Source organism: Pelecanus crispus, chromosome 3, assembly GCF_030463565.1.
Source record: "Pelecanus crispus isolate bPelCri1 chromosome 3, bPelCri1.pri, whole genome shotgun sequence".
Classification (NCBI taxonomy): Eukaryota; Metazoa; Chordata; class Aves; order Pelecaniformes; family Pelecanidae; genus Pelecanus; species Pelecanus crispus.
The window spans coordinates 16,955,788-16,967,796 of record NC_134645.1 but is presented as its reverse complement, the minus strand read 5'-3'; the positions used below and the strand labels follow the sequence as shown (position 1 = coordinate 16,967,796).

Sequence of the window (12,009 nt, the reverse complement as noted above, 5' to 3'; positions counted from 1 at the left end):
GATGCATCATGAATTTGGAAAGCAATTTGGCTTCTAAAAACATAGAAAAGATAGGCAAACAGCATTGTCACCTCCTATACTTGCCTATTCAGTTAAGATGCTTAGAGGAAAATATATTGGACTGAACAAAATAAATAAAAAAAGCATGAGCTTACATATATCAGAGTTTAAGAGGAAAAGTATTAAATGTAATTTATTATATGCATAATGTTCCATCATGTTGTAAATAATGCCATTATAGTGTATTGCTGTAGTTTGTTCTTGGCTGGTGATAGAGTTCTGTTGTACTGCTATGTAAGCTTTTATTTTGGTCTTTTTTTTTTTCCCCAAAGTGTAGTTAGTAAAGATGGCAGAGAGCACCCAATATTCTGGTTTCCAGGTTGTTCCAGAGCAAGAAGAAATGTAAGATGAAGCTTTTTTTTTTCCCTTTCTTTCTTACATAATAATTTTTCTTAAACAAGTAAGAAAGAGATGAGATCAAAGCTAAGCTGCTACTACCAACATATGAAAAATACCGTGTTTGTGACTGCCAACAAGAGGTGGTGCATTTTTGGACCACAATTCAGATTACTCGCTCCTGTGAGAATGGATGCAAAGTACCAACAACCTGGTAACAGCAGCTTTATAGTGCCATCTAGTACATCCTTTGCTCACAAACAGAAAGATGAGGAAAGAGAGTTGTTAAGACCTAATCTCGGGCTTTACCAGCTTTGCAGCATTCTGCTTAAATAGCAAAGTCAAGAATTCAACTTTGAACCAGGAAAGATAATATGAAAACCCCAAGCATCTTGGCTAGATCAACTTTGGAAGGGAGATTACAGTTTCAAGTCCTTCAACAGGTTACAGCAACAAATCGACCACATTGCAAATGTACAGGGCACTTGTCACTGAAAATGACCAAACAAAGATGGAGAGTCTTTTTTTTAAAAAAAAAAAAAATTAGCTGCTTCTAGTTTTTACTGACAACATTTCTGGTGATTCCTCTGCCCAGCACTACTGAACACTGCACACACACAATCGGCTGCAGTGGCAGCCTAAAGCACAAATCTATCATAAATAAGACGCACTTGGTCTTCTTACATGCAGAAGCCCATCTGCAAGCCACAGAGACTAGACATGCGGGGCTCCTGCATCTTTGCACAATACAGGAGACAGACGTGCGTTTTACTGACAGAGGCACTCAGCAGCTTTTCCCCCTTCTGTTAAGTGACCTTTTTGTTACATTTGTTATTGCAAACAGATCCAAGCAGAATTAATTACAAAATTATTTTTATGCTAATTGGAGGATTTCTAACATTTTGTTGTGAAGTAGTAGATAGAAATATTCCTGGATCCTAACTGCATTCCTTCATCCCTCACCTCCCTTAAATGTTGTCAATAAAAACACTAACCTTTCTAGGTAGCATGGTGAGAAGACATTATGTGATGAATATTAAAAATAAATGCATGAGGTAAACCTGCTGTTATTTCTGATTGTTATATGAAGCATGAATAACACTAATTTAAATGTTGGCAACGAAAAAAGTGCAAAGGAATAAGAGAATGGTGTTCACTTCTGGTTAAATGAAAGATAAGAAGTTGTTTCTGTGTTTTCTTCATGACATTTTTTTCTTTATTGTCATTTCCCATAGCGCATAAGAATTTGGAGCTGGTGAAATACACAACTGCTGTATGTGTCTGTCACCAGATCAAGAAGAAAATACAAACTTTTTATAATTTTGTACCTGTAGCAAACGTTTGTATTTTTTGAATTGGAAACAAACTGCTTTTTGTCTTTTGGTCCAACTAAAACTTTGTTTATTATTATTATTACACTTTTGGAAAACCTGACATATGAGTTTATGCTGATTTACAGTTTCTAAATAAATTCTTAAAACATTGCCAACAAATTCAGCATCAGTACCCTATTTATTATTACAAGTTACTATAAAAAAGAAAGTCATAATGTAGATGAGGCACTCACGCAGGATGCGTGCCTAACTCTGCTTTGTTACCACAGTCAAGAATAATCCAGTAGCTGGAGAAAGCCAAGAGTCCTCCCTCAGAGCAACCATCTGTGCCTCAACTTCAGGCATACCCTGGATTCAGTGGCATGAAACACCTCTCTTTCTCAGCACCACTCCATTAGCTCCAGCTCATGTTGGTTATAGAGTACCTGGAGATGTGTTACTTAGCTCCAACCCATCTTAGACACTTTGGGTGACTTCCCAGCCTCTAGAAATTTCTGACATTGGAGTAAGCAGAGCCTGGAAGTAACTGTGACACCAGTAGGATCCGACTGGAAAGGCCTTTGGGTAAGTGTAAAAGTCAGACTGGGCAGAAAGCTTGTCAGGGCACAAAAGGCTTAACTTTGCGAGATGGTTTAAAATGACGTATCATCTTGGAGCTTCGCGCCTCTATCAAGCACATGCCTTGTGGGGGACTGAGCAATGCTACAGAGGCAGCACACTCAGTCCCTGCAAAAAGGCCCTCAGTGAAGCTATGCGACCTTCATAAATGTCTGTTAATAAAGCAGAATAAAGCATGCCAACACACTAACAGCAGCACCAGAGTAAGAAACAGAAACCCAGCCAAAACAATCAGGAATAAGCACAGACAGGAGTGTGGAGACACCATCCAACATGGCCTTTTTTTTTTTTTTGTTGTCTTCCTGCAGGAAACAACTTGGCCTCAACTCCTTCATGGCAAAGGGTTTTACTGGGAGGAAGGATAATCACAATGGTTTTAGCACATGGGGAAACAGAATAAAGCTAACTGTCACAGGAAGAGGCATGCGAAAGAGAGCAGATAAGGAGAAATCCTTGCATTCTTCCTTTATCACTCATTCCTCTATCTGACTGCAGGTAGAGGGCAAAATAAGATGGTCCCTGCTCTCCCTTGCCCATAATCAATCAGTTATTCAGTCAACACTGGCTTTTGTGTATCAGTGCATGCTCCAAAAGCAACACAGCTTGCTGCCTGAACATACATCTACATACTGTTAATTACTCGATTAGTAACACATGCCAATCCAGAGAAACACGAGGTGCATAACAGGTTCTCAACAGTTTTGTTTGCCAAATGTCAGTTGTTACCATTTTTGTTACTGCGTCTAATAACAAAATAGGACTGAAAGTACCATGTTTACCTGAGAAGAGCATCCTACAAGGATGTAGCATGGCCAGCTCAAATCACCTTCGGGATTTGATATAAAAAAGCAACCTATCACCATATAACAGAAACCTTTCATAATGCATACACACCAATGTTAAACAAGTGACAAAATGCAAAATTCTTAATAAGCTTTTATTTTGGGGTTTTTTTTCCCCCAAGCTTTCACGTTCTGCTGTCAGCTTAGCATTTCAGTTTTCAACTTTTTATTTTAAGAACTGATTTTTTTCTCAACTCTTCTTTAACAGAGCTTAAAAGCTTGAGACAAGGACTGCAAAAATTAGACACTCCATTCTGACCAAGTTTCAGTCCTAAATAGCTTTTGGGAGCTGTGGAGGTGGAAAGTGAACCCTTTCAATTACCAAAGCTGATTGAGTACATAAAATCCCACAACAGATTATACCCAAAGCCAGTTGAACAAAACTATCTAGAAGTGAGCAGTGAAAAACTGAGCTCAAGGATTAACCAGGAATTAAAAAATACAGGTTATCCCACAACATCCAAAGCCCATCTGTTGCCTCAACAAGTCTTGATGCTCTGTACTCAGTTCTGCTTAGTGATTACATCTTCACATGCAATCACGATTTGACATTTCTCTAAGTCTGTAACCAGACAGGATTGTTAATTCCAGTTTGAATCTGCAACCAATACTGAAGTAAGAGGAGACTGAATGATGCAATTATGGTATGTGATAGAAGTATTTAGCAACCCAACTCTGCACACCCCTCCTCTTCCCACATGGCTCCAGAAACACTCCCTTCTGCTTTTTACCCAGCTCTCGTGCCCTCCAGGCCCTCTCCCTCCTCTTAGTCCTCTCTGTGCTGGCAGGGCTCTCCAGGACCTGAAAGTAAGGTGGAAGGTGTGGGGGAAGGAGTGTGCCAGAAAGCATCCCTTTCTGTGGTGCAGCTCTCCCTACCCCAGAATACTTTCCTACCCTGTGAAGGGTGCAGCCTCTGATACTGCTGTTTGGGGAGAGGACTATGCTCCTGTTCTTGTTGCGAGCTGCAAGCTGACACAGACCTCGCCGCTCGCTCAGGGTTAGAGATCACCTTATTCAGTCTCCCAGGTGGCAGCCAGGAAGCATGCTTTGCTTCCCCAGCCCACAGGGGTATGCTGAATTTCACCAACACACCTATAAGAAGTTTCTCCAGTGAGGGTTGTTTTCCTTCTCGTATACACCTGCTTCACTGCCAGAGCTGTTCAAACAAGCTCCAAATAACCTTACATATAAAGAACACAGTGTGAAATTTTTCCTCTGTCATTTAACAGTTAACCTTATTTTTGCCTCCCTCTAAAATATTCAAGTTTCTTTAGACTGAGGTATAGCGGAGAGGACATTTTGGAAGGTTACTAACCATTGCCATTTCTAATAGAAACACAACCTTAAAAACAAAAAAATATTTAGCTACAGAGGACAAAACTGTTCTTCCAGAAACACCAAATTGCTGAAATCCAAATAGCACTAGAACTTCACTTTTGATAAAGATATCACAGAAAAACCTTATGAGCATGGGAACACAAACACACACAAGTTAACCATGAACAAACAGTTGCTATTGAGTATCTGTGCCTCATTTGGCTCAGTCTTACATGTTTTTCTTTTTACAAACCAACCAACCAAGCCACCAAACCACCATATGAAATGGTGCTTATTTGGACATCTCTGCAGAGATATACAAGTTGAGTCTGTAACTCTGACCTGGGTCAAAATTTCAGAAAATCTCATTTGCATTCCAAAGCAGAAAATTTTGAAACCTTAAGAGGTTTTGCTGGACAGGAAAACTGTTTGTTGTGCAGTTCCACTATCCGCTAACAATTCATACAGATACAGAAACAGATACATACCTGGTAAGTGTTTCAGAATACCTGCTTCAGGTTCAGAGCAAATAAGGTATTGCTTTTTCCATATTCCTTCCAGATGAAAGCAAAAAGCTATATATTTTAATACATCAGTGAATTAAATTTTTTACTTACAGCCAATAAGTTAATTCTAGAAAGTGAAATGCTTTCTTTAACACATATTAACTAATAAAAACAGCCCGTGTAACTTTCTTAATAAAAAAGTCTTCTTTTTATTTATAAAATGGTAAATTCTCATATTTTCCCCAAGGCAGAACTGAAGATAGGAAATCCTACAATAAAAAACAAGGTAAAAGAATCAGGACATGGTGGGACGGTGATAGGCTCTGTAAGTCCGTGTTGGTAGCAATGTGAATTCTATCTTATGCGTATTGTCCATTTCACTTTGTACCAGAAGTTCATTTGATAACTTTAGATGATTTAATTTTCTTTATGTCATAGCTTTGCAGAATCAAGGTCCCATCTCTGAATTTTCCCACTTGTCCTGCAGGCCAAATGCTAGGCACCGATTTCTTCCTTTTGGCCTTCCTGTAATAGGAAGGGGGAAACAATGGATTAAGAAATACACCAGAAACTCATGAAGCTTCCCTTCACCTTTCAAGCCTCTGTATACTGTAGCTTGTGTTTTGCAAAAATTATTTCCAGGGCTCTGAGTGAGTGGCATACCCTGGGTCCGCACACAGGGATTTCCATCCATCTCGGCTCCAGCTGCAGTCTTAGACATGTTGGGGCAGAAATGACACACAAGCTGTGTAACTAAGGCCTCTGAAACTGCTAGACACAGAGCAAGGTCACCATTTTGTGACTAACAGTTCTTCTGCAGTTGGAGAAGTTCCTTCCACTGTGATTTGCCTGACTTCTGGTGTAAGACTCTGCACAGTTACGTAAGGGCTATACACTGGGGAGGCTGTATAAAAGCAAGTTTATTTTAACCATGTTAAAAACAGCTCACCTCTCCTTCTGTTCTTTCTTCTTCTTCTTCTTAAGAGAATCACCTTTATGTTCCTGTTTTTAAAGACACGTATTTTAATGGAAAAGAAACAGAGCATCTTGGATAAACAACCATCTGCACACAAAACACTCAAGTAGCCTTTGCTTCACGGAGCAGCAGGCATTTAAAGCAGGGAGACCTAACAGGCCAAGTGATGCAATGCATTACAGAGGCACTGCTAGGAGTGCCCAGAGCCCTTCCTGTCACCTTATGGAAAGCACAGCCCTCTCATGACCAACGTGCTGCCCCTGCCACATGAGGAGGCACAAATCCAGCAACACAAGGGGAGAAAGGCTTGCTTCTTGGGCATGTGGCAGATCCTTGGGTCAAAAGATGGACTTGCTACCAGGCAGGTGTGCCTAGTCGCCTGACTGAGCATACCTGTCAAATGACAGGGTTCAACCACATCTCGTCAGGCACTGGATGCACTTTGAGCCATGTGACAGAGGAGGAGAAGTAGGTCCCCTGGGAAAGAGGGTGGCAGGAAACAGGCTGCTAGAGCAATCGCCTGCCCTGCAGCCTGCTCCCGCCTACATGAGAAGGCTCCACGGGGAGGCAGGGAGTAGGCTTGGAGCCAGATGGGCCATGCTAGAGGATGGATGCAACAGAAACCTCACCCTTGCTTTAAATAATGAGCAAGATCCTAGATGGAATTGTGCTGATATAAAACCAGCTGAAGATCTGGCTCTCTGTGGTTAGAAAACATGCAACAAACTTTAATTGAACACCTTTCCCGCCCGCCCCCCCCCCCCCCCCGGCTTTAAGAGGCAAGGAAAAAAAAAACCTGCTGATTTTGTGTCATCAGTCTATCAGCCTCAAAGGATGAGGCAGTGACACCCACCACAACACAAGCCTAGCTCTGTGCCCTTCATCCTGCACACAACCAGCTTTTAGTGACGCAATTAGTCCTGCTGGAGCCAGGAACCCACTCCATGGGGAGCAGTGGGTGTCAAGCTCAGGCACTCCTCCTGCACCTGAGCCATTACCTGCCAGGCTTTTGGGCTAGCTCTCACATGCTGCCTTTTTACACAGAAAATTTCACACAAACCTTTCCCATATCATCCTTTGCGGTTTTTTCCCCTTTCATTTTCTCTTGGTAAGTCTTGTAGTTCACGTGTTCCTTTTTGGGGGGCTGCAATAAAGATTGGGAGGGATACCACTGATGAAATTTTCAAATACGTTCAAAAAAATATTCACACACTTGCATGGAAAATATTTTTCAGGTGGTGCTGGGGAAACATTAGAAATGGTTTGTTTCCTCTTAGGCGAGAGGAAGAGACTTAAGGGATGTAAGGTAGGCACACAGAAACCATATCTTTCTTGGTGGGGCCAGTAGAGAGGGAGGCTTACGCTCTATATCAGTCCTACAAGGTTTCCACATACACTCTCAGCTAGAAAGAAAACCCATACCCCTCCACACCACCCAAAGAAGACCTAAAAAAATTATTTTTTTCCTCTACACTACTGATGATAAAACTGAAAAGTCTTCTCCATCTTTAATTCACTGGGAGAGTGAAGCTTTAAAAAGCAAGCCCCTCCCTCCAACAATTTAGTTTTGAATAGCCTGATTAAAAAAATTAGTAAATGTTTTCTACCCCAGACAGTCATATTTCATCTAAACAACATCTCTGATAACACAACCATACTAATTTTCCAAACATCAACAGAAAATAGACAAGACAGAATAGAAAATGTAAAAGTAAGGATGAAGTGAAAGAAGGATCAGGGTGGGGAATCTTGTGTTTTAAAGAAGTAGTGGCAAACCCCCCCCAGTGTTTTCTACTCCTTTCCTGCACTGTAACAGCTGGGTGACTGCCTAGCACAAAAACCAAGCGACAATTACCTTGGCTCCCAGCATGATAGCACGCTCCTGTTCCCATATGCGTTGTTCCTGCTTCTTGTATCCAGTGATTCCAAATTTGTGCACTTCCAAACGAGCCTAAAACGTTACAGAAAATTGCAAGCATTTCATAATTTGTCCAACCTATTGTAAAATAACGCTTGACAGACCACAACAAAGTCATACTCCTAAAGAAACCCAGGCTAATACCTGAAGTCGGCATGCTATAAAATAAAGCAGATGGCGAAGTGGTTTGACTACCTACATACATATAGTTGACACTATAGAAGAATACCCTGGCAAATCAGTGGTGAATTTATAGTCTTTTTAAAGGCAGTGGTTAAATCCTCAGTGTTCTCAGCAGTATGGAGCTCCACGCAGCATCTGCAGTGAGAGATTTCACTGGATCACAGCACATCTCTGAGCAGAGATCACGCATGTAACACAACTTGCACAGACCTGCAAACGAGTCAGTATCTAAGAAGGCCAATGTTACTTAGGCTCATATAAGAGCAGATAAGAACAAAACACAAATGGAAAAAAGTCATCTGCCGTTCAAAAACAGATGCCAATATGCTTTTTTTCCCCCCTCCCACACAAGATCAGAAATCCAAGATTAACACCATGGGCCTGAAAGAGCTATGCTATACATTACAGGTACTCACATAGCTTTACACAGCTAACACACAGTGATCTTCCTCAAATTCTCATTGAAAGATCAAAAAGAAAGGCCACAGAGTTGTAACACACCTCTCTTCACACAGAGCAGTTGACAACAGCCAGCATGCTCCTCCTTTAGCATGGCACACAGCCAAAATTACCTATTAGGAAATCCTCACCTACAAGAGAGAACCTTTTCTAGAAGCGTTTCTCATCGGTCCCACCGTAGCTTTCCCAAGGTGTTCCCAATACACACACCTTGCACACTAAAATATTGAGGTTCAATAGGTCCCGCTGACTTACTTTTTCGAAGTTAAATTCTTGTTCATTTGCATTTTTCTCTTCATCCACTATTTTGGTCTATAAACAAAATAAAACATTTTGAACGAATGTAACAAGTAACACCAGTTAAAATGCTGACAGTGATAGTATTTTGGAAAGCAACAAAATGTAAAATGGGTGGTAGGGAAGAGTATACAGCTTTCCAGCAGTATCTTTTTCTAGCTTTAATACCTTGATTCATTAAAAGAGATGGTCCCAATGGCATTTTTAATGTGTAGATATTATAGGGTCTTACTGGAACAACCTTGCACAATTTATAGGCTACCATTATAGCACAGAGCATATAGCTTTGTCCGGCATTTTCTTGCCTGGATCATCTGCTACATCTTACAAGAAGTTTCATAATTCAGTAAGATATTAATAGCTGCAACTAATTTTATTCCTTCAAGTATAAGTTATATTTTATAAGAGGAAAAACTGCCACGTGAGCTACACATCACACACATTTCCATTTCCAAATCCATATCAAACTGCTAATGCAGGACAGGACAGGAACTTTAAGTCATTTTGTTCAAGACAGAGAGTGCAGTGGTAACAGTGCACGTACCGATAGCTGGTGGCAACACGCAGAACAAGCTTCATTCGTAACTGCATGGACATATATTAACGCACATACCCAGCTTAAGTAATGCAAGAGAAACAACTCCAAAAGAAATGCTGTCAGCAAACGGCAGATCCCACTTAATGCTGTTTAAAGAAACTACTTGCTCAAAATGGGATTAGTAAAAACTACATCTTTTCTGCTCCGTGATTTACACTGAAACCTTCCATCAGCAGTTTTCAGTTTGGAGGGAAACTCTCCAGGGGAGACAGCCTGTATCCAAGGAAGAAAAAGCAGCACAAAATTCCCAGGGAGAGCTCAACACCTGCTCGCTACAGGAGTGCCCCACATGGGACGCTTCAGAACAGTAACAAATCTCCCAGGGTTATTTTAGTTGGCGTCTGACTCCTGATTTCAGGGAGGACGTGCTGAACCACCTCTGCAGGCAGGAGGCACTGGCAGGGGAGCTGCCGTCTGTTCAAGAGCATCCCCTTATCCTTCCCTATTTACTCTCAAGGGCACTCTATCCCCTCTGAAGAAGCAGGAGTAATACATATGTATTTAAACTGAACCTGAATGCTTCTAACACATTTCTTTTTCACATCTCCAGGATGTTAAGTCACAGTTTCAGGTCCCAGGGTTACATCAGGGCTTCCCTCTGCACCCACCAGAGCAAAACCCAAACTTGTCTCAACTCTGCAAAAGCTTGTATATAAAATTGTCCATTTCAACCACAAAGGAACCTGGTTATTTTCAAAGCATTTTACTAACAAGCCCAACACGAGTCTTTTCAGGCAGAAATATTTAAGTTGTAAAAAGCGTAAGAAAATAATAAGTATCTAGGGCAATTTTTAGAGGAAAACATGCTGGAAAAAGCACAAAACTTTACGGATTCAACCAACTGCTTGGTCAGTCTCTTGAACTTCCCAATTCCAAGCAGTCAAACCCCAGATACCAGTAAATCTCCCTGAATTACAGCCAGCCATGTGTTGGCTCATCAGAGCTTATTTGAGAATTGGGCTTCTGGTGTTATGGCTGTAAACATGACTCAAAGAAAACAACCAGAAAACCTGTAAGATCTGGAGACCAACTAGTGAGCAAGCGACCCTCTGCCCGGTGTGGAAGGCAGCTCTGCTTCCAGCCAAGCCTAATCCAGGCCTCTCTGCTGAAGCAACTCAGCTACAGTTTTTGGTAGCACAAGGGAATTTAACACCCACAAAGCAAACCAGAGAACTGAGATCTAATGTTGTCATGCCTTCTGCCATTGACCACCCAACACCGGTCCTCCAAGATGCATGCTGCTTGTGAATAGGTAAGAACTGTGATGCCAGAGAAGAGGAGGAAGCTTTGACACCTCACATCCACACCTATTCACAAGAATAGAGCAGCACACAAAACTCTCAGGCAGAGAAGTAGCCAAGAGGCTTTGTTTTCCATTTCACTCACTTGCCATATTGGCAGTCCTATCTGCAGATAACTTGTTTTGTTGGGATACACCCACTTCAAATACAGGATATTTATCCAGAGATCTGAAATTGGGAAAAAAGTCTTCAAGTCCTGCCCCTACCCCTGCTTCAGCCTGCCCTGCCAGCAGCTCTGTCAGGAATCAGCAGGACTGGATGCTGATCAGGCTGAGCATGCAGATCGCTGAAAGATCCTGGACAGACAGCTGTACTAGCAAGAGGGAAGAAACTAGGCACAAGAGGGGAGGGAATTACAGAAGGTATCTCACAATTTATGGGGAGAGACTGGGGAGACAGAAAAAAACCCCAAACATGCAGAGGGTTTTGTTTGCTTTTAACTGTCACCAGAAAGGGACATCCCAGTGTGAAAGGGACACCTGCTCAGTGTAAAGTCTTTGGCGTGGCTTTAAAGAAAAATACCCGTGCTTTGAAAAACTGAGCTGTGTTCACCGTTTCCGGTGCCGTGCCCCGTCACAAGGCGGCCCCTGCCACGGGCCAGCAGCACCCATGCCCGCAGCAGAGGGCGGCCCTGGGGCAGAGGGGGCCAGACACAGCCGGGGGGCCGCTCCGCCCGCCCCCGGGAGCCCACCCGCCCGCCCCGGCCCTACCTGGGCGCTGCTGGCGGGGGCCGCCGCGGGGCCTGGCCGCCCCTTCTTCTTCGTCCTCCCGCGGAACACGACGACCTCCACGACCGGCGGCGCGGCGGGGGACGGCGGGGCGGCGGCAGCGCCCAGCTCAGCCCGCAGCTCCCCGAAGAAGTCGCGGGCTCCGCGCCGCCCGCCCGCCGCCCCGCCGGCAATGCCCGCCGCCGGCTGCGGTCCCCGGGTCTCCGCCGCCGCCGCCGCCCCTGCGCTCGCCTGGCGGCCCTCCGCGGCGCCCCGAGCGCCGGGCTCCTCACCTGCGTGCCGGAACACGTGCCCCGGGTCAGCCATGTGCGGCCGCCATCACTCCGCTTAAGAGTGAACGCCCAGCCCGCTCCCTTCCCCAGCCCCCAGGGAAGGCCTCGGTGCCGCGGCGCAGCGCCTGGCCCGGCCGCACTGCCCAGCGCCGGCAGCCCACGGCACGGCCCCGCTCACCCACCCAGGTCGTAGAGCGCGCCGAGCACCGCCTCCAGCCGGCGGCACGGCTCCCGCGACCCCATGGCGGCCGCGAGGCGGCGGGC

At 43.9% G+C, this 12,009-nt stretch overlaps 1 protein-coding gene across 1 annotated transcript; it reads right to left on the bottom strand.

Moving 5' to 3' along the window:
* Positions 1–5,213: 5,213 nt before the first annotated feature.
* FSAF1 (40S small subunit processome assembly factor 1) lies at positions 5,214–11,988 on the bottom strand. The gene is made up of 7 exons (XM_075708202.1): positions 11,928–11,988; positions 11,456–11,745; positions 8,805–8,861; positions 7,845–7,940; positions 7,050–7,133; positions 5,963–6,015; positions 5,214–5,538 (listed from the first exon to the last, which is right to left on the bottom strand). Exons 1-7 carry the CDS (start codon positions 11,986–11,988, stop codon positions 5,409–5,411), a joined length of 771 nt encoding a protein of 256 aa, XP_075564317.1. The 3' UTR covers positions 5,214–5,408.
* Between the last annotated feature and the right edge of the window lie 21 nt (positions 11,989–12,009).